The sequence below is a fragment of the Hippocampus guttulatus genome, chromosome 17 (assembly GCF_054856545.1).
Source record: "Hippocampus guttulatus isolate MCC_2025c chromosome 17, RoL_Hgut_1.0, whole genome shotgun sequence".
In the NCBI taxonomy this organism is placed as follows: Eukaryota; Metazoa; Chordata; class Actinopteri; order Syngnathiformes; family Syngnathidae; genus Hippocampus; species Hippocampus guttulatus.
Genome location: NC_141277.1, coordinates 5,425,086 through 5,444,874, shown reverse-complemented (window position 1 = coordinate 5,444,874; position 19,789 = coordinate 5,425,086). Strand labels below are relative to the sequence as shown.

At 45.0% G+C, this 19,789-nt stretch overlaps 1 protein-coding gene and 1 long non-coding RNA gene across 3 annotated transcripts; one reads left to right on the top strand and one right to left on the bottom strand.

The window, feature by feature from the left end:
- Positions 1–94: 94 nt before the first annotated feature.
- cplane1 (ciliogenesis and planar polarity effector 1) lies at positions 95–19,760 on the bottom strand. Its single transcript, XM_086135284.1, has 48 exons — positions 19,437–19,760; positions 18,964–19,132; positions 18,568–18,703; positions 18,370–18,489; positions 17,783–18,015; positions 17,594–17,697; positions 16,916–17,072; positions 16,734–16,837; positions 16,471–16,653; positions 16,126–16,369; positions 15,736–15,915; positions 14,603–15,348; positions 14,164–14,357; positions 13,717–13,797; positions 13,474–13,638; positions 13,245–13,400; positions 12,652–12,883; positions 12,437–12,564; positions 12,155–12,372; positions 11,744–11,908; positions 11,522–11,663; positions 11,206–11,303; positions 10,962–11,111; positions 10,766–10,877; positions 10,171–10,453; positions 9,025–9,996; positions 8,664–8,815; positions 8,505–8,587; positions 8,377–8,423; positions 7,946–8,219; positions 7,562–7,879; positions 6,047–6,535; positions 5,569–5,744; positions 5,427–5,496; positions 5,308–5,359; positions 5,070–5,225; positions 4,748–4,908; positions 3,966–4,173; positions 3,230–3,666; positions 3,006–3,156; positions 2,677–2,841; positions 2,520–2,556; positions 2,232–2,360; positions 1,976–2,156; positions 1,845–1,894; positions 1,447–1,602; positions 1,190–1,311; positions 95–1,008 (listed from the first exon to the last, which is right to left on the bottom strand). The coding sequence occupies exons 2-48, from the start codon at positions 19,042–19,044 to the stop codon at positions 773–775; spliced, it is 9,234 nt and encodes a 3,077-aa protein (XP_085991410.1). The 5' UTR covers positions 19,045–19,132; positions 19,437–19,760; the 3' UTR covers positions 95–772.
- Positions 6,763–12,547, top strand: LOC147191709 (uncharacterized). 2 transcript variants are annotated; one of them, XR_015103535.1, is made up of 7 exons: positions 6,763–6,877; positions 7,390–7,538; positions 8,634–8,833; positions 9,060–9,228; positions 9,317–9,473; positions 9,546–11,642; positions 11,753–12,547. It is a non-coding gene; the product is annotated as an uncharacterized LOC147191709 (long non-coding RNA). The 2 variants fall into 2 exon arrangements; XR_015103534.1 differs by having other exon boundaries at positions 9,546–12,547.
- Positions 19,761–19,789: the final 29 nt, after the last annotated feature.

Here is a 19,789-nt window from a genome sequence, read left to right as displayed (position 1 = left end):
GAATGAATTTCACTGGGAAAATAATTTATAATTTTACTGATATGAGTACCTTATTTACATTTGTAATCATTCAAAGAGTAAGCACAAAGTTCAATGTGTGTTACACTTTTAATGCCAAGACGTTTTTACCTTACCTGTCCCAAAATAAAGTACATTTTCAATGTGTTCCTTTTCAAAAGACTATTCAACTATTAAGAGTGAAATGTATCTAAGACAGTGTGTACAAAAGTGAGGAACTAGAAAAATTCAAGCAGAAATGTGGCACACAACTACAGTTTTAAAAAATAGTGCACATATGAGTGCATCCAAAAAGTAGTCGCAGAGCTTCACTTTCCCCCCACATTTTATGTTACAACCTTACTGCAGAAGGGATTGACTTCATTTTTTCTCTCCAAATTCAATGCGCGAAACTAACAAAATTAAAAAGTGAGAAATCACATGTACATATAAGTATTCATAGTCTTTGCCATGAAGCTCAAAGGACAGCATCGCGCTTCTTCATCTTAGCATTCAGTTTCTTAGGCCCCATTATTAGGAAATAAAATAAGATGGCAAAGTGTTCACTGCAGGTAACAACCTAAACTGACAGTGGCTGGATGTTGTTGACGTGTTTGTTGCTGCCATTTAGTTCTGAAGCTGATGTGCAAGTAAAATTTGTGCGAGCAACACAAAGCAAAAATTAAAATAATAAGTGCCCAACCGATGACTCGTAACTTCTCGAGAAGGCAGATAAATTCCTTTCAGTGTTAAATTTTGCCTGAGATGCAGACAATCAGGTCTGTGCCATGGCCGCCATCCTCTCGATAGCCGCCCAATCGACCTCGCTGAGGCTGCCGCCGCTCTCCGACAGTTTGTCTAGCCACTCCATACCTGGCACACCCGCTCTGGTGCCGCTGTCCTCCTCGTCTATTAATTCAGACAGTAACAGATTGACGCCCTGCTGGGTCATATGCTGGTCCTCGAGGGCACTGGCGGAGGTGACTGGACGCTCCTTCGACAGAGAGGTCCCTGATATTGAGAGAGAACGTCAAGCATTCATGTGAAGTAAAGAATTTCAAGGTAAAGTGAATTCAGTTCATTTTAGAATAAGGTGGCCATAACATTAAGAAATGTGGAAAAATGATGCAAAAGCATTGAATGGATTGTCATGCTATTGTTGAATTGTCAGTGTGGTATTTGTTGTTGCTACCTGGCCTTTGCTGGAGTTCAGGCCTCCCCCTGTCCTCTGAAGGTCCTCCAGTCGCTTCGGTAGTGCAAGGACGACGCTGGGTGTGCGTTTGGCCTGAGGAATATTTCAGACTTTTCTCTTTCCTGTAAAACCCAAACATAAGATTTGAATGTCATCAAATGCAGGCAAGATCGTTTAAGACAATTCGCAAATTTCTGAGGGTCTCGCTCACACATGAGACAGAGGTGTAGATTTTACTGCTGAAAAAAAAAAAGTACCTGTGATTGCCAGCTGTGGCCGGAGCAGAGGAGGATCTTACGGCCGCAGCATCATTGACTAAACTATGAGAGCCTGGCAAGGGGCTGGTGCCAAGTTGATCTGCCAACAACCTGGCGTCGCGGAGCCTCTGGTTGAATCGTTTCAAAAGCAAGGACCTGCCACGGTAAAGAAAATGAGAATCATGTTTGTAAACTACAAATGTGCGTCGCACAAACACACACCCATCTGACTTTACACCTGCTGCACTGCGATGTTGGTTTGAATCTGATTAATTGTTCAGCTCGAGTGCTAGGTGGTCTCATTGCACACATGATGAGCGGCCACAAACTCAAGGAGCCGACTATTTGTTATAAAGTCAACTTACCATAATATGTCACCTTTTAAAAAAAGTTCTTACTTTTGCTTTTCTTGTGTCTTTCGCCCGCTGGTCACTTGGCTGGTGGATTTCTGCAATGAAGAAGAACACAGATGAGCAACGACATGGATCTAACCTGGTGGAAAAATTTTTGTCCCGATAAATGATCCGACCGGTGTTCTGCTAAAAGGTTTGATCTCCCTTTCGCGCAGGCTGGCTTTCTGTTTTTGATACACAGAGTGTCTCTCCCTCTGCTTGCGTCTCATCCAAATCTTCAATTCCCATCTCTCGTCATCCTCGTCCTGGACGGCACGCGCCGGGGAAATCTCCAGACTCTGTTCTTGCTGCTCTTTCCTGCCTCGTGAGAGCCACGTTGTCTTTCAGCTTCGCGATACTCACAAGTCATGCATAATTGAGTAAGACCCGTACCCGCTGTCAAGCGCGTTGGATAAAGACGCGTCCAGGTCATTCTGGGATATATAACCTTCTCGCACCAAACCCTCAAGGATCTCCGCTGTATCAGACAACCCCGTGTGGTCCAGACTCTCATCAGGAGTCCTGGGGGTCACACACACACACACACACACATGCACACGCGGGATGACGGAACAGTTAAAATGGGAGTTAATGAACAGGTGTGAACCAAAAGGCAAATAAAATCCCCCCAAACCAAGAAGATTTTCAAAATGTGTTACTGTCCGATGAAAATGCACTTACTCGTCAAACCTTTCCAATGTTACGGTTGACAGGTGCTCTGTTGGAGGAATAAAATATTACAATAAGATAACAAGAATTCATGGTCGCGAATGGACAACGGGTACGAAAACGACCACAAGTGCAGTTTTTGGCCGCTGCGTGAATGAGGTGAATTTACTTGGAAGGCTCTGGTGGCCATGACAAAGCTGAGAGGAAGAAGTCTGATGCACAGCCAACAGCTTTCGGTCGGGATTGTGATCGACATTTGGAAACGCATCTCGTTTCTCGTCCTCTTCAACCTGGCGGATGTCATGTTTTGGTGCAGCCGGAGGCGGCGTGGCTCCTTTTTTTGGTGATTACAATGCAAATTATTATGAAAGAGGTTTATTTTCAACGCTCCATTTATGTTTTGTTACCTTTTGGGAAACCAAACGCGACATTGACCGTATTCGTTAGCCGATCTATGACGTTGACATTGAGAGGAGGGTTAAAAACAAGCAAACTTACTGGTTTCGATGATGGGCTTTCTCACACTGATGGGAGTGTGTTTTGGCTGTGTTTTGGGCTCTTCCGCTGGGAGAAACAGTCTCACTGTTTTTCGTACTGCGGGCTTCACATTCGGAGGTGAGACTGGGGAGACTTGCTGTGGCTTGTACGGCTACACAAACATAAAATGTGACCGCATTCCCGTTTGAAAATCGGAATAGGATGAATACACAAGGCTAAAATACCTTTTTTGGAATTCTGGACTGAGGCAGGTCCTTCTCCAGACAGTCGGCGATGTTCTGCAGCGCAGCCAGCTGTGAATCCAGTTTGGAGAGGTGGGACGAGAACCAGACCGCGGCGATTTCAGACGGATGGTTGCGAGGTTCGTCAAGTCTTGGGGTCCTGATGGATGTAGAAAGCTCGGAGTCTGTTGAATCTTCACTGTAATGCGGAGAGACTTTCTCTGGCTCCCTGCGGGAAGGTCTCTCTCTTCTCGGTGTCTTCATGGCTATCGTGAGCTCAGAGTCAAGTCGTTCCTCAGGGTAGAGGCTCTCTGGTTCCAAGTTGTGAGGTCTCTCTCTTCTTCTTGTCCGAATGGCTTTATAAACCTCCCCATCGTTTACATTCTCAGAGTAGACTCTTTCTAGCTCCCTGTTGGGCTCGGTTGTGCTCTTGCGGGTGTCTAGAATATGAACACAATTGCAACGTTGCCTTGAGATACGGGTTTAATTTATTATTTGACCACAAAAATCCGTATTTTATGAATGACAACTGATACACATGTTTATTATGTACTGTACCTTATTCCACCTAGTGAAGGAACAGTTAGTTGTTCCGCCTGGCAAAATAAGTCTCGGGCATAGACTGATAAATAATAATTTTCAAACCAATGAAGTGAGAATGGATAATTTCAGACTAATGTGTTGCAGCAGCGGTTGGGAATGATTGGTTGAACCCATGATGACATTCTCAAATCCAGACCTGTTTCAGTGACAGTTGTGGGAATCTTCCGATCGGCATGGTGAGCACTATTAATGCCGGAAGTGGCGAGCATGTGAAGCTGAGCAGGCGTGAGCACAGGAGGGATGGAAGAAGCTTCTTTCATTCTGGAGCTGGCAGGGGGCAAATCCCGATGCTGCGTTCCCTCTTCGATGTCTACGACGCTCAGGAAGTTGCGGCCGCGCTGATCCTGGCAGAAATGACAAAAATGGCCTTGTGGTATTTGCTTTTTGTTTTTTTTCACTGAATCTTAGATGTCAAACAAAATATTTTCCCTGCAGAGAACAAGAGTCATGGAAAAAAAAAAAACAACTTAAGTGTGACCGGTGTTAGAAGACCTTGTTCATTTTCATGCCTGTTACCACTAAAAGTGTATCATGTGACCAAAAGACAGAAAACAAAACATGACATGTCCGAACGCCCCTGTTTTTGGAATTAAAATGTCATAGCTATTGATGCAAGAATTTCAGTCATTTAGGGCATTATAATCTCAAGAAAACATGAAAATTGGCTCGATATCTGCTCTAAAATTAAACAAGATTTTTTTGTTATTTCTTTTGCTGAAAAAAAAAGTACTTTTAGTTGTTTCAGGCATTGAAAATTAATGAAAGTTCCCCTACTGTATCAGGTGTGAACCAGATCGTGATATGACCTGACCATTTTTTATCTTTTTCTACACTCAGACATTATTGTGGTTTCACTGTTGCAACCAGCCACTGACATTCCTGCATTCGAGAGTGTGTGTCTCAAGACTGCAATCTTACCAAATTCTTCCTCTCTTGTAAAGGCGGGATAACATTTGCGTCTTGAGGGCTCTCTCTGCACAGTTTCTCCGGAGTGTGTTCTTTTGACTTGCTTGTAGAAGTGGCGGCTAATAGTGAGGCTTGGACTGACACTGCTTTGTCCACAAGCATGGGAGAATATTCTGAAAGCCAGGGGGGAAAAAATAAACAGCATGATGCTTTCTCATACGCCGTCTGAAAATCCCTCTAACCATTTTCGAGAGCGCTCGTCCTCATTTGGGTCACAGGTTAGATGGAGTCTGTGAAAGCTGATACTGTAATAGGGGAGAACCAAAAGGTTTACTTGGCTCCGTGTTGGTGAAAGCATCGAGGCACTCTGGGGGTCTTTTACACGTGGAGGCGAAGGCATGGAGCTCGGCTGAAGTCGTTCTCGTCCTGTCTAATAATGTGCGGCCATTCGAAACAGAGCGGCTGGATCCTGAGGGACTTGGAATGTTGGCTGACAACAGTAGAAACACAAAGACTTCATGACAGTTAGCCCAACCATAAATGTACATTTTATCATATTGTGTGCAGCTCACTTTGAATGGAAGCATTCCGTGGAGTGGTGATTTCCTCTTGGTCAACCTTAGGCTAAGAAAAATAAAAATAAAAAATAACAAGAATGTTTGCATTGTTTTAATTTTTAAAAATGATCTACCTCTTGTGCGGTGATGATGGGCTGCTCATTTGGCAGATTTGTCCTCAGTGCCCTCTCTCGTCTCTTCTGCCTATAATCACACAGTCAGTCAAATGGCTATGATGAAAACGGGTCGTCAGGATTACAGTTGATAATATTGTGCCTCTTGCTGGAGCTGGAGGAAGGTGTAGCCCCTCGCTGTGCTTCGGCAGAGTCGTTGACTCTGAGCAGCTGCAGCCGAGCTTCTTCCGAGTTGCGCCTCCCTGCCACTAAACCAGCCAATTCCTCCAGGGAGATGAGGCGAGCTTTTTGAGACGAGCGAGGTGCCGGGGTGGACATCTGCGGAATAAAATTAACAGAATTGAGTAGTCGCCTACAATAACCACTTGGGGCAATTGTGTTGTGTCTTGAGTCAGCCTTACCAACAACAACAAAAAAAATCTGGCATTTTAAAGTTCTAATCTAAAAAAATGGTTGGGTGTTATCATTAGCTAATTATCTGTTCATCAGTTTGTAAAACTGGACATTTGATTTGGCGGCGTCTTCAATAATGTTTCCCTCTTCACAGTAGATTCATTATTTTGCACCGTTTCCTTTTGTACTTGAGTACATTTCTGAACCTCTGGGTAGAAAATACTCACCCTTGTCGGTTTGGGGTCTATATGTAGAAGCTGAAGTTTGGGCGTTTCACCCAGCGGCACTGCGGGGAGAAAGAAATGCTTGGGAAGAGGTGTTGAATGTGTTTTAGGGAGATTTATGTGTCCTTGTGCACCAGACTGCAGGTGCAGAAGACGAAGGCCATGTGTCACATCGGACGTGGGATTCTGCGGACGAAAGCTCCTCGTAGGAGGAGACTCAGTTTGAGTACTGTGGCTGAACCGAATAATTCTTTTTGGAGTCAAAGACGCGCCTTTTGTCCCTTTCTTGTCTCTCTTCCTACCACCTTGCAGCTGGAGTAACTTGAGGCCCGATTTTTGAGAGGACGGGTCTGCATTAATATTACCAATAGAGGGCGCTATCGTATTAGTGGTTGAGGTGATCAGAAGCCCTTCGCTGGATGGGATTAACCTAATGCTTTCCTGAAAGTGAATGTCTGTTGACTCGGCCTGCACAGAGAGGGGTGTAAATTCCTGAAAAAGAGAAATAAGACAAGAAAGAACGTATTAAAATGAGTGCTAATAAAGGACGACGTGTAGCTCCATTGAAGCACAAATGGGACAAAGTACTACAGATTCAATTAGTCGTGTGAAAATAACAAGAAACAAACAGAGCGTCACCACGCGTCATCTTTTAAACAGACAGATGCGCTCACACTATGACGTGGTCCCGCATTGAATGACGTATTTAACACGACCGCGGGTGTGTGGACGAAATGAAATGCACGTTCAGCACGAATGTAAAAATGGGATCAACTGAAACGCTTCTGGGAAAACCACAGAAGAGTTTCTTTTTTTTCAACTGGACACATTACGGTAAAGTTGGCAGTGTGTAATTACGCACGCGGCTCTGCACCATAACACGGACATAAATAGTTCCTTGATCATTTTTTTCGCCCGATCCTAATCTACACATAGTGCGTTGTTTGTGTTTCGTTAAACACACGAACGTTGTGTGAACAAATAGCCTTGCTGACGAGACAACCTACACGTAAAACACAGCCCAAGGAGGAGTGTCAACATTTTGTGATTTGGGTTGCCGTGATCTAAAGTGGATTGAATGTCACTTTGCGAGGAGCGGGGTTACCTCTGAACGGGTTTATCAATTGCAGGGTACATAGATAAATATTCACATTCGGACGCAATTGGCTAAAAATCCCGAGGATAAAATCATCCAAGGTCACCCACAAATGGTAAAAATACACCTATTGAACCAAAATGCTTCACGTCTACCTTTTGTAGCATGGTTTCTAGACGTTTTTTTTTGTATCAACTCATGATAAACATGTATCTCAAAATTAGGCAGATTTCTGTTTGTAATTTGTCAGGTGCTATCCCTAGCCAAATTTGTGGGTGGCCTACGAGATGTACATTTCCACCTGGATCAACATGAGTATGTGAAATCCCTCAACCAAAGAACAACAACAAGCCAACTTCACACAGCAAGGCAGAAATTCAACACCACGCCAAAACCTGGGTATGTATCAAGTAATAACACACCTGATAGATTCCTCCTGCGTCATGACTGGCATAGGCAACATTGCTGACATGATGAGGTCCGTGTGTGCTATGTGTGGGAGTCTGGTAGGCATATGGGGGGTTGCTCGAGTGTTGGTCAGGCACGTGTATTTGTGATTGAGACACTGAAGGGTTTTGCGCAGGTTGGGGATAATGTTGAGGTGGCACATTGGTCATGTAAGGTGAAGGCACATAATGGGGGGTCATATTGGATTGAGCTAAATAGGAATTCTGCTGGGCAAGTTGCAGATTGGAAAATGAAGCTCCCAAAACATCCATCAGGCTCATGTAGTTGATGTTCTGCAACACAGGGCCAACAGTTCAATCAGCAGGTAAGCTCTATGGAGGCAAATCAGGAAGTGTTACCTGGACCAGTCGGTACAAATCTTCACCCAGACGCTGTCTCATTGGCGGAGCCTGAAGTGAGGGTGGTTGGTCTGGGCCAAAATGATCCAGAGCGGGTGCGCCAGCTGTTGAGGTGTGAGGTCGAGAACCTGTATGGTCTAACGGTGTGTTGGGGTACAGATTTGCTCTCGGATGGGGGAGCTCGGTGTGAAGCGATGCCTGAGGCTGGACGGACGGAGGAATTTGTGGGATTGGACCATCCGGTGCACGGATCACTGGATGGTTTTCCACCTGACTGAAAATTGGACAACAAAACAAGTGATGCAATAAATATGTTATCACTGCCGCATTGTTATTTTATGAGATATAAAACTTGACAAAGCCACGACCTTTAATGCAAAAGTTTCTAAATTGTTATTCACATGCAGAATCAACTGAGATTCAGAACTCACGCAGATGTTGAGCTGAACGTCTCAATCAGGTCTTCAAGCTTTAAACTCTGAAAAGACGATAACACAGACATTTGTTTATAAATGCAAACCGCAGTGTATAATAGCCAGAGTGAAAGATTGATATTGACCGCTTGAGGCGAGCAAAGGTTTTCAGACATGATCCCGTTGGAGAGAGACGACGAATGCTCCATGCGGTCATCGCTGCTTTTGCCTGTGACAAAAACGTGTTGACGTTCACTTAAGATGATTTATTGCAGCTGACGTACTGACTGTTTGGGACATCGTGCCTTCTTTTTCTGGCGTGACATCCAAATCATCAAAACACGGTCGCTGCGATCTTGAGCTCGGGATCGGAGCGGTCAAGTTGAGTTCGTCTGGCTCATCAGGGAGAGACATCCTGTCAGACTTTAACTCTTCTGGTTCGTCTACGTGAGAACAACTACAAGAGCATACACAGGTATAAAAAAAATATTGTATCTCTGTGAAAATTCTTAGTTATCCAAGTCATGGTGAGCCACAAAAGTTGAATCAAGGCTCATTTCTAATATGGTAATTAATACTGTACATAGTACACAATGGCGGTTTCTGATACGCGACACACAAGGGAAGCATTTCTGAAAAAATCAAACCTGAAAAATAAATACTCACATAGACAGTTCTCCTTGATCTACGATGTGATCCAGACCAGCAACTGGAGTGTGAGCTGATCTATGGCGGCTGGTCTCAACAGTGCTATGCCTCTCCAGTCTCGTGTCCGCCTCCGATTGCAGCAACGGGGTGATGGCCCGTCGTGCTTCCGGGCAGCCTGGCTGGAGCAGATGTATGGACCTGCGCTCCAGCAGGCTCAGCGAAGTGAGCAGCGCTGGCGCAGAGGTTTTGACGCGGATGACTATCCCATCCTCGCACATTCCTTCTCCCTTTGGCTTCTTCTTCTTGCCAGTGTGCCCAAGGAGCACCCTCTTGTCAGCCCAGCGCAGCATCCACTGCAGCAGCCTGCCCAGCACTGGAAAGCGGGCCTCTAATTTAGGATCCGGGACCTGCTGAAGTTCTATGATGGCTTCCGCAGTGGTTGAGGAGGCGAACGCCAAGGCATTTAGGTTACCGTCAGAACCGGAGCCTCTCTTCTGATTTCGAAGACTAAACAAACCCGTTTGCCTCTCTGTCCGAAGCTCCGACAGCGGGGATGCAAATAAGTTGCTTTTGGCTTCACAAGCACCATTCAAGGCTGCTGAGGTCTGCGACTCGGGGGTCGTACCGCCCTTCGCCGGCCTGTGGCAGCATCCGGCTCTGAAGACCGGGAGCTCGTTGCCACGGTGTTTCCTGGCCGGGAGCTGCCCATTTCTTTGGCGGCGGTGAATCGTGGTGAGCACGTCAAAGGTGAGCGAGTGCAGCTCCTTGTCTCGCAGAGCGGCGTGAAAGGACTTGAGCAAGGGAAGCTCGCCCCCGTCGCTATTCTCTTTCTCCAACATGTAGCTGAGGAAAAGCTCGAGGAAGGTGAGATACTCATCATCCTCTAGCTCAAACTCCCAGGTGCCAATGACTGGAAGTGAGGGTGGCGCTACATCCTCGATCGCCTTCTTAGTCGCAACAGCAGTCCCCGTTGCTTTCACTTTTACCTCCCTGTCGAAAGACAACACAATAAATCACACCACAGAAAATCTGTTGATTCTCTTGCGGGGTGATTAATCCCTTTTACGATTACAGATTATTACAATCTTATAATAGGAAGTAAAAACAACGATGTGGCCTGCAGTGTAAATGACTTTGACACCCCTGCGTTATGGCACTGGCTACCTGGCTATGGATGAGATGTGAGGATCAGGTAAGACAGCCTCAGAGGTGGCCTCTGATCTTTCTCCATCAACGCAGTCGGTTACAGTGCTGGCGCTCACACTTGCAACTGGTGAGCATGGCCTCAGAGTGGCCGCCTCGTGTTTGTTGTCCTCGTCTTTCTCCCACAGCCGAAGCTCCAGGGGGGCCAGGTGCCTCAGCAAGCGGCCTCGGTGCTTTCTCCTCTGCCTGAGTTTCTCTTGAATCAGAGCCTTCATGGGCTTGCTGTCTGGCTCTTTGCCCTCCTCTGGAGGAGAGAAAGCTGTTTAAGGCTCCCTTTCTACATTCATTGGCTACTTTGCGAGGTTTCATGAAAGCAGTTGAAGAAACACCTCATGTCATATTTTAAATGTGTGACATTTTATCATTGTGGTTGGATTATGTTAATTTAAAACTGCAACACATTAAAAAAAATGTATTAGCACTTTTGTACCTTCGAAAATTGTACGATGCGGTACAGTTGAACACATGCAAACTACAACCACATTCTGAAGGTTTATTTTTAAAGGCAAAATGTATTAATCAAGTGTTGGTAATATTAACATATATGAAATTGTACCAAAGACACTGCATTGCTTCAAGCCCTCCAGCAGTGAGTTGTACTTCTCCCTCAGGGAGACTCTGACTGACTCTTCCTTCTCTGGGAAGGCAAGTACCAGGGTGTCTGCCACCTAGAGAGGAAGAGCAACAAAATGTGAGTTTACTTATCGTTTTCCCATGTCTGGGGGAGGAAACGGATGAAAAAGACATTTCACCAAAGCCAGCGGGGGCAATTCAGCCAACAGGCTGAGGAGGAGGTCCTGCAGGATTTCCTCGGTGTTCAGGAAGTGAGAGAAAGGCAGATAGCGAATGGCCCAAAGAAGTGCATCAATGCAGGATGAATGTACTTGTGAATTATCAGGGTCCTTTGAGGATACACACACAAAAAAAGCAAACAAAATGTTCAGGCCTTGCACAGTTAAAAGATAATTCCCCCCCAATTCAACATTATCATCATACCTGTTGCATTCTGGCAGCCTGAAACCTCCTGCAGGCAACAGAAAGCTGATCCCTGACATGAAGCATCCAACATAAACCACACAGCTCCCTAAAACAGACTTTAGGATGAAAATTAAGTAAGGAACAGAAAGTAGATCTGGCGTCCTTTGCATTCAGCTCTTAAATTTTTCCAAGCAAACCCTCCTGCAATCAATTATAAATAACTGACATGTGTACTTGTAGGTATGTCCGCTCTTAAATCATACAGCACATTTTCTTGCAAATTAGAAATCAGGTTGACAACCACTGGCTCACGGCATATTGAGTGGTGTCTTACTAATAGTTTGACTGCAATCAGCGTGTAGAGTTTTGCTATGGCTCCGTCTGAAGAATCCACCACGGCTGACAAACTTCATCAGGCCCTCTGGGAGAGCCTTTTCTTCTTTGGGGAAGGATGGGTAGGCGTACTTCGTCTTGATCTAAAGAAAAACATAATACTGTATATTTTATAACATGGCTCACTTAATTCATCAAGCATCTAATGCCGAAGATGCTCTACCTTGTGTAGTAGGTGACGGGCCCGCCGCAGGTTGCCGACGTACCACTGAGCAGCAGGGTGGCAACATCGAGCAGACCTGAGGAGGAGCAGGATCCTCTGAAGAACGCCGGACACTTTGTGGCGTGTTGCCACTTCTGCGAGCTGTCCCGGTGTCCCCACAGGATCCTGAAAGATGCACGCATACTCTTGTCAGGCGAATGATACACAGTGGATAAAATCGACACTAGGAGTATTGAGGGAACTACGACAAATTTTGTTTTTTTAAAAATGTCATTTGCTTTCCAAGCAAAGGGGGCGGGATCAATTATACGCAATTGGAAATCTGATGTTTGTGAGAAAAAAAAAATGGAGATTTTGTTTTAAGGCTTTATGGCCCGGCCTAACATGAACATGTTATTTTGTATTGAGTACCTGAGTGTTCGGGGAAGGCTGAGGACAATACAGAGGCGGGGACGGCAAATACAGCCCACCGTGGACTAGAGCAGACATGCTTGAGCACAGGTCCTTGGCTGATTCCAGTAAGGAAGTCAATTGTGACGTTAAAACGTCAACACCAGCGATGACGGATGCTTTTAGGATCTCCTGGGCGGACCCCTGCAACGCATCCAAGTCTTGCGCTTCCACAGGATCTAGTCAAACAAAGAGACATGTGGATTGATGGATAAAAGCGGCTGTGTTATAATGTTCACAAACCTGTAAATCTTGTATCATTGACATCGCTGTGCTCGCCACTGTCATTGTCCACAAGACACTGCAACTCTGTCTGAAAAATGCTTTTGGGGAGTAAAGCTTTTGGAAGGTGAAGCTCCGGTCTGCTGATCCTGTTTAAAATTTTTTTTTTTTTAAAAACGGAGTGGTACAGACAACAAAGTGAAGAGAGCACAAAACCACTCCCATCACACACTGACCGTGTCATGTCCAAGTGGCCGGCACAGTAATACACATAAGCAAGGCTGACAGAGGCTGACGTCTTCCAGTCCCCAAGTTTGTACGCCAGCCACGCTGTCTCGGGGAGCAGACCCCCAAGCAGGAGAAGGTCCACGGCGTAGTCCACGGTCCACTTCTCTGACATGTACTGCTGGCGAACTGCTCGAGCCGTTGTCTCCTGACACAGCGGCACCGGGCGTCCTAGATTTGAGGCTGGGCCACAAGAGGAAATCAATGAGATTGGGTTGCTGTGACTCGCTTTTTTTAAAATTGGCAATCAAAATTAAAACATGAAAATGGTGCTTCATTATTTTGAAGGGTTTTTTTTTCATCCAAAAAAAAAAAAAAAAAGAGATGAAAATATTCACATTTTAGGCTCCAATCAGAAATATAAACTGGACTACTGACTACTTTGTAATGGTTTTGTCATTTAATGTCTTTTTTTTTATGTGTTTCCTCTCTCCAAAAATATTTTTAAGGTTTCATTTTCTGATTTTCCTTTTTTTTCTCCACTCGCTTACTCATTTTGATGTGAGTTTAGTGTGACCGTCAAGACACCCTTAACAACACAAACCATGAGATAGATGTAACGGCGGCAGAACGGCCACATGGTGTGCAGGCAGGATGTTGAGTGGCTGATTGGTAAAATAGGCAGCCATAAACCTCCCTAGAGTCTGAATGACGGCAACAACTGCGTCGATGTGAAGGTTCGTCGGCAGGAGGGGGTCGGCTGCAGAGCACAAAGTTCAATCCTAAGCACCTTGGACAAACTTGGATGCATTTGCCCAACTGAATTGACTGACCAGTTGTGCAAGTCGCATGCTTATGGTGGTGACCAGCGTTGTGCAGCGCCAAGTGGGCCATGTGTTCTCCCAACTCCACAGCTTCCTTTAGATGGTACTGGGACAACAGGTTGTAGAGTAGGGCCAGACAGAGTCTCGTTTCCTGGAAGGCGCTACGACGACAACCTAAAGGTGAGAGAGAGAGAAACATATTTGTACTATATTTTAAAGTATTATGTCCATTTGAGAATGAAAATAACATACTCTTTTTACTCTCTTCCCAAATTTGTGTCCGCCACGTCTCAGTGCTGTGTTGGTACAGGCCACATAGGAATAGTTCTTCACCTGAGAAAGCAATAATATCATCATCATCAATATTATTATTATATTTAAGATGGATGAACCCTGGATGGTTGGAAATGATATAATGACAGTGTTGTGCTTGCAAACGGTACAACGAGGATACACTCATGGGAATCAGGCCTCCTACAAATGTGAATATGAACCTCGTGTGTATCAGACAGCCGTCAATATGAGAGCAATGAAAACACTAAGATCAGCAGTAGTGCATCAATGCCAGCATAACATCATCAAAATGTACAAATTGGTCACCTGTACATACCCAGACAACACAAATAATCACTAAAACGCCCGTTAATGTGCCTTTTAACCTGTCCAACCAGAGAAGAAAAATGAAGGGCTGTTTCTAACCTGTGTGATTCAGCAGTGCAGGACCTTCTTCTATTTTCTCTCCGGTTGCTTGCAGAGCTGTTTGAATCTTGGACATGATGATTGACAACTGCTCCTCGCCACCTTCCTCCGACCCATCGTCGTCCTTGAAGCCTCGCAAGCCTTCCTTATAATCCTGGCTGATCTTGTAGACCCACTGCCACACTCCAAACAGTCTGGAGGCCATTTGGAATAAAAATACCAAACGTAAAATATGACAAGCAAGACAAGTGTGTTACCATTGGCAAAGAGGATATGTTTTCATCACCATTTGTGTTTTTGTGAATTAATATCAAGCACATTCCACTCAATTTTATGCCGAAATGGGAATGAAAGACATCTCTTTTTGCTCTTATCAACACTGTGGCTCAAAATGTCACTTTGGCTACCCATTGTCTGTTTTGATCAAGACAAAACAGACCTGTTGGACGGTCGCTGGGGTAAAGGCAGAACCTGATGAAAAGGGTCACATCGGTGCTCCCTGTAATCCTGTAGCTGTGGCACATGGTAGACATCTGAAGAGGAGAGTGGAGGGTCCTTCTCCACCGAGGACCAAACGGTTCTTTGCTGCAGGCTGTAGGCGCAATCAAGGGCCTCCGAGGCGAGCTGGAGAATGAGCACAGCGTCGGATAGTCTCTTGACACAACTTGCTGGGTGGCACTCTGGCGGCGGGGCGAGCAGCAGGTGGACCAGCCGCTGACTAAGCTCCACCGCCAGCCCCAGGCCAGGAGGCCCATCCAGGTGAGTGTTATCCCACGGGAGGAATGAGAAAAGCGCTTTGAGGAGCTCCAGGATGCAAGCAGAACCAGAGTGGTCACTTTTGCCAGAATGAGCTGCATCGTTTGGGATCAAGTGTAACAGAGCAGCAAGCTGCGCCACGCGAAAGGTGGTACATTTAAGCAGGTGGGCTCGGTTTTCCACTGCGCTTCCCATAGACATGCAGAGAGCCCACGTTGTCAATATTCCATTTTGGATCTTACTGAGATCCCGCCGAAGATGACATATGGTCATCTCAAAGTCCTCTTCGTGATCTTTCTGATTGAGGTCAGTGTCTGTGTCCAAAGCGTGGAGCGTGTCGAACATGGAAGCAAACTCCAAGTGTCCGCTGTCCGCCAGCTGTGAGCCAGGAGGAGGGCCGTCGATATCGGAGTCATCTTCAAAGAAGGACTGCGAAAATCACATTGGTAGAAAAACATAAAGGAACGTTTAATTTAGTTGAGAACAGTAATTACAATACAACTATTCAAGAAGGATAAGGAGCGAACGCTGATGTTGATTATTTCAAATTACTTCCTTGACACCAATTCCTATTTAGACACGACTTTGACAACATCTCGTAGCATCTTAGGGCCTTTCGGAGTCAAAATTTGCACCCCAAAACACAAAATGAAGAGATCATATAGTTCGTTAGATATCCATGTTTCAAATGATGTAATTTTTGGGGGGGAAAACACCCTATAGGTGAGTTTTTCTTTTTCAATCGAACCACTGAAATGAAGACGGAATACCTTGCCAATCATATTCTAATCTATCACATATCTAGATTGGACAGACCTGAACTCTTTCGAACAACTCTTTGGTGCCACTGAAGGTGCCCTGGTCCTGAAGAAAGAAAGGTAAGGTGGAATCCTGCGTGGCTGCAGATATGATCGAGTCCGCACGGTGAGGCCCACTCGTGGTCAATGACTTGCCGTCCAGATCGAGGTAGGACTCCAAACACGTCTTCACGTACATCTACAGTGAGCAATACCAACAAAACATGAACCAGAAAACAACCTCTTTTAATGTTCTGAAATGGTTTGAATCGGTTGAGTACTGTGGGAGAGTTTGGAAAATGTATGCTTTGATTTGGGAATTGTTCCATGTTCATTCGTAATTCTGTAAAAAAGTGGGAATTCGGGGAGGTTTAATACATCACCATCAGTTAAGTTCCTGTTCGAGTACCTGAGATGTATCCAGAAGCTGACAGGCCTTCTGAAGGTCCTTGCCGGTGTTATCCAACAGAGCTTTCACCAGCATTGCGGGAGAAGGCCTGTTGAGGACCCTCAGTACGGTGGCCATGTAGCCGTCGGACACGATGCAGTACAAGAGGCGTGGGTGCCACGTGACGGAATAGCGTTGCCTCATGGCGTCTCGCGCCGACACACTGGAGCTGGACAGGTAGGCCTCTGCGCTTCCGGTTGGAGGTCTGCATGGTGAAAAAACACATTTCTTATACTGACCTCACTGGCCGCTGTTGGTGTCCAACTAAGTAGGCTAACCACACAGTAGATTTTAACAAAGACCAACCGGTAAGTGACCAGTGGGTGAAGGGGCAGGAAGTGCGCGGCTCCAAAGTCGATATTGCAACCGGAGCTGGTTAGCGAAAGGAGCCCGCCGAGACGACTCAGGACCAAGAGGGCGCCTCGCTTCAGAACGCAGGCCAGGAAAAGGCTGTCATGTGACCAGCTTAGACTGCCTACCCAGTATGACCTAAAGCAAAAAAATGTAAACAGAAAAAAGCTTGTAAGTTATGTGCATAACCACAACAACTTCTATTACCATTAGTCCACCTTGTGTATTTAGGAGGAATCTGCTCCGTTTTACATCCACATCTTCCAAGACCGCTTGACACAGAGACAAAATTTTGTGTGCTCACAAACAGAACCTGCGTAGCCTAGATTGAAAAACAATTTTACATCACAGACCGATCTCAAATGCACAAGATGAGACGGAGAACATGTTTGCAGCTCACCTTGGGCTGCCGCTGGTTCAGCGCGATGGCTAGCAGTTGTCCGTCAGGAGAGAAGTCAACCACCAACGCCCCTCTGGACTTGACGGCTTGGCAGGGTGGGGTGAGACGTGACATTAGGTACGTCTTGGTGGCCCACTGGATGCTGTATCCCAAAGAGCTAATCAAAGAAATGTGATATTGTGATATTTATAGGACGTTCAACAAGCTGCTGTCCATTGTAGACAATCCTCAGGTTTTCCAAAGTGTAATTAATTATTGTACGTTGGGACAAGCCGTACATATAGTACAAGTGTTGTATGTGTAACTTTAGGGAACAAAGTGAGTGACTTATTGTAGCCCTTTGCTAGTGTTCACATTATGTATTGTGTGTCAACTGCATGTGATGATGAAATTCAAACTTTTGCTTTGTATTTTGGGGTTGGAATCCTGATGTCTATGGGGAAGGGCTTCACCCATTTTAAGCAACTTACACAATTGCTGAAATCCGACCCCCTAACTGAACTTTTTTTCTATTTCTATTTATGTGATTAAGGTGTATACAAATAAATTTGACTTGACTTGATATTCAAAGCCGGGACCACTCAGCAGTAACGCAAACGTGCTAACCATTACCCCACCATGCTGACCCGTTTGGAAAAAGATTCCCACCCCTAGTTAAAACTATGAATGCACACTTACCCAAAGTGCACATGCTGATCGAGCCATTGAATTTTGAGGCAGGTGATGATAAGCTTCTTCCCAGATGTGAATACAAAGGCCGATAAGCAGACATCACCCATAGTCTGAAATTCAAGCATAGCGGTTACTGCACATCATTGGGTAAACATGCTAACCTCAGGGACAATGGATTGCAGTGAAGCGTGGCACCTGGCTTCCCACAAAGATGCTGCACTGGGATGCTTCTTTGTCCTTCAAAGTGGGCAGAGAGGTGTCTTGAGGCAGCTGCAGTTGCGCCCAGTGTCCTTTTACTGAGCCATCGCACACCAAAGTCAAATCTTCCATGTCTGTACATTCCCATAGGAGTGTTTGCCCCAGTGTAGTAACCAACAGCACACGCGTCCCATCATCTGATACGTGGACAGATATCTGGGCAGAATTACCTGCAAATAAATAAAAAATAAAATAAAAAGCATTAAAACTATGTGTCAATGATATACAAGATGATAAGACACTCACCACCACATCATTATGTACCCCTGCAATAATACCTGTCTTTACTATAGCTAACAGCTTATGAAAACATAAAATTCATCATCTCAAAATATTTGAACATCACCTTAGAAACAAGAATCTGAAAAGTACAGTGAAACCCCGATAACGGACGCCCTCCTGCAAAACGGGTTTGTCATGCACCAACACCATGCATCTAACATGTACACAATCCCATATCACATTTACAATACAATTAAAGTCTAAAACAAAATCACTCAGTCCAAATAGTGCTGGGAGCCCACCTTGGATTGCAGTAATTATTTGAATGACTTCAGGGACCGCTGTGACAGTCCTCAACAAGTCGTTGTCTTTCTTCCATAAAAAGAGCTCGCCCGAGGTTAAAAGTCCACAAAACCACATCCCTGGGAAACACACAAAAAGGACATTGAATGTTTTATGTGAAGTAACGGACACTTTTGACTCCTGACATTTAAACTTGCCATTGCGGGACGGTGCCATCGTCACTACATTGTTGAGCAAAGGATGGAGTTTTGGGGTCTTCTTCTTGGTACGACCGGACACCATGTTGATCTCGCTGATCCGTTTGTCGTCGAACAGGAAGATGCATTCCTTCTCCTGCAACACCAGGAGTGAATTTGCAAGAACAGCTATCAATTTTAAATGGATGCCTGTTTATGACAAAATAAATTGTTACTATTTATGGTTGAATCTGATAGAGTTTCATTCAATTCACAGTTAATTCCAGTGGAAATTTTCCAAAATTTCCCATCTTAACCTCGTTATAGGTAATTTTGGGGAAACTGGACACCGTTTTACAACTCTACCTATTCTACTACTCAATTGGACACAGGGGTGATTTTGTTTTGTTTCTGTACCTGTCCAAGCCAGCAAAATCGAGGCCATGGCTTTTTTCGTTTGATCCTGGAGGACAAGACCACGTCCAGCTTTAGCTCCATGCTTGTGGCGAGACACAATCAGTGTTTAACGATGCTATCAGAACGATCTTATTGACGTTCCTCCTTTCAATAATCAACAATGGGCCATCTGAAGGGAAGAAAGCGAGAATTATTTGTATTCGGAAGATGCACCATTTCAGGGGAGATGAATTTTGAAATATGTTACAAATAAACAAACAACTATTGTGAGGGGATTGTGAATGGAAACATCACAAAAAGTAAGGAAATTTGTGTTTGGTAAGATTAGTTGTTTTAACAATGCCTCTAGGGAAATTTATCACACGTATTTGTAGTTTAGCATGTGGGTTACGCCAATGACAAAATTGCCAAATCTAACAAATACAAATGTCCCTACATTCTGTACTACGTTTAGCTAACTACGTTGTACATACCCAGGTCTGGATGAAACGCCCTCTTCTTCATTATCATCACCACTGCCATCCTCGCTGAGCCATTCTGATAGCTTCGGCCATGCTGTGGAAATTGAGTAACACTTGTTGGCACGTTTAACAACGAGTTTTACCAAAAACGAGCTCGACTAATTTCTTTTTTGCGCATTTTGTTGCCCCTCACGACTGCACGTAGCGGCTCATAGCATTAGCCACCTAGCTAATTGTACGGAGAGAAGGAAGCCCAAGTATTTCTAACGTATTCGTCGTACTTATGTTTTCGCTTAAACGTTCCGTTACTTTAGTCGTTCACTTATCGAGCGATGATCACATTTGAGCAAAGCGAACGATAAGAA

Excerpts from the sequence above, each read along its gene's own strand:
- cplane1 (XM_086135284.1), bottom strand. The coding sequence starts at position 19,044 with ATGGAGCTAAAGCTGGACGTGGTCTTGTCCTCCAGGATCAAACGAAAA. Across the intron at positions 10,878-10,961 it reads AATTGCCCCCGCTGGCTTTG|GTGGCAGACACCCTGGTACT; the intron begins GTGAAATGTCTT and ends CTTCCTCTCTAG. Across the intron at positions 5,497-5,568 it reads TCCTCCAGCTCCAGCAAGAG|GCAGAAGAGACGAGAGAGGG; the intron begins GCACAATATTAT and ends GTGTGATTATAG.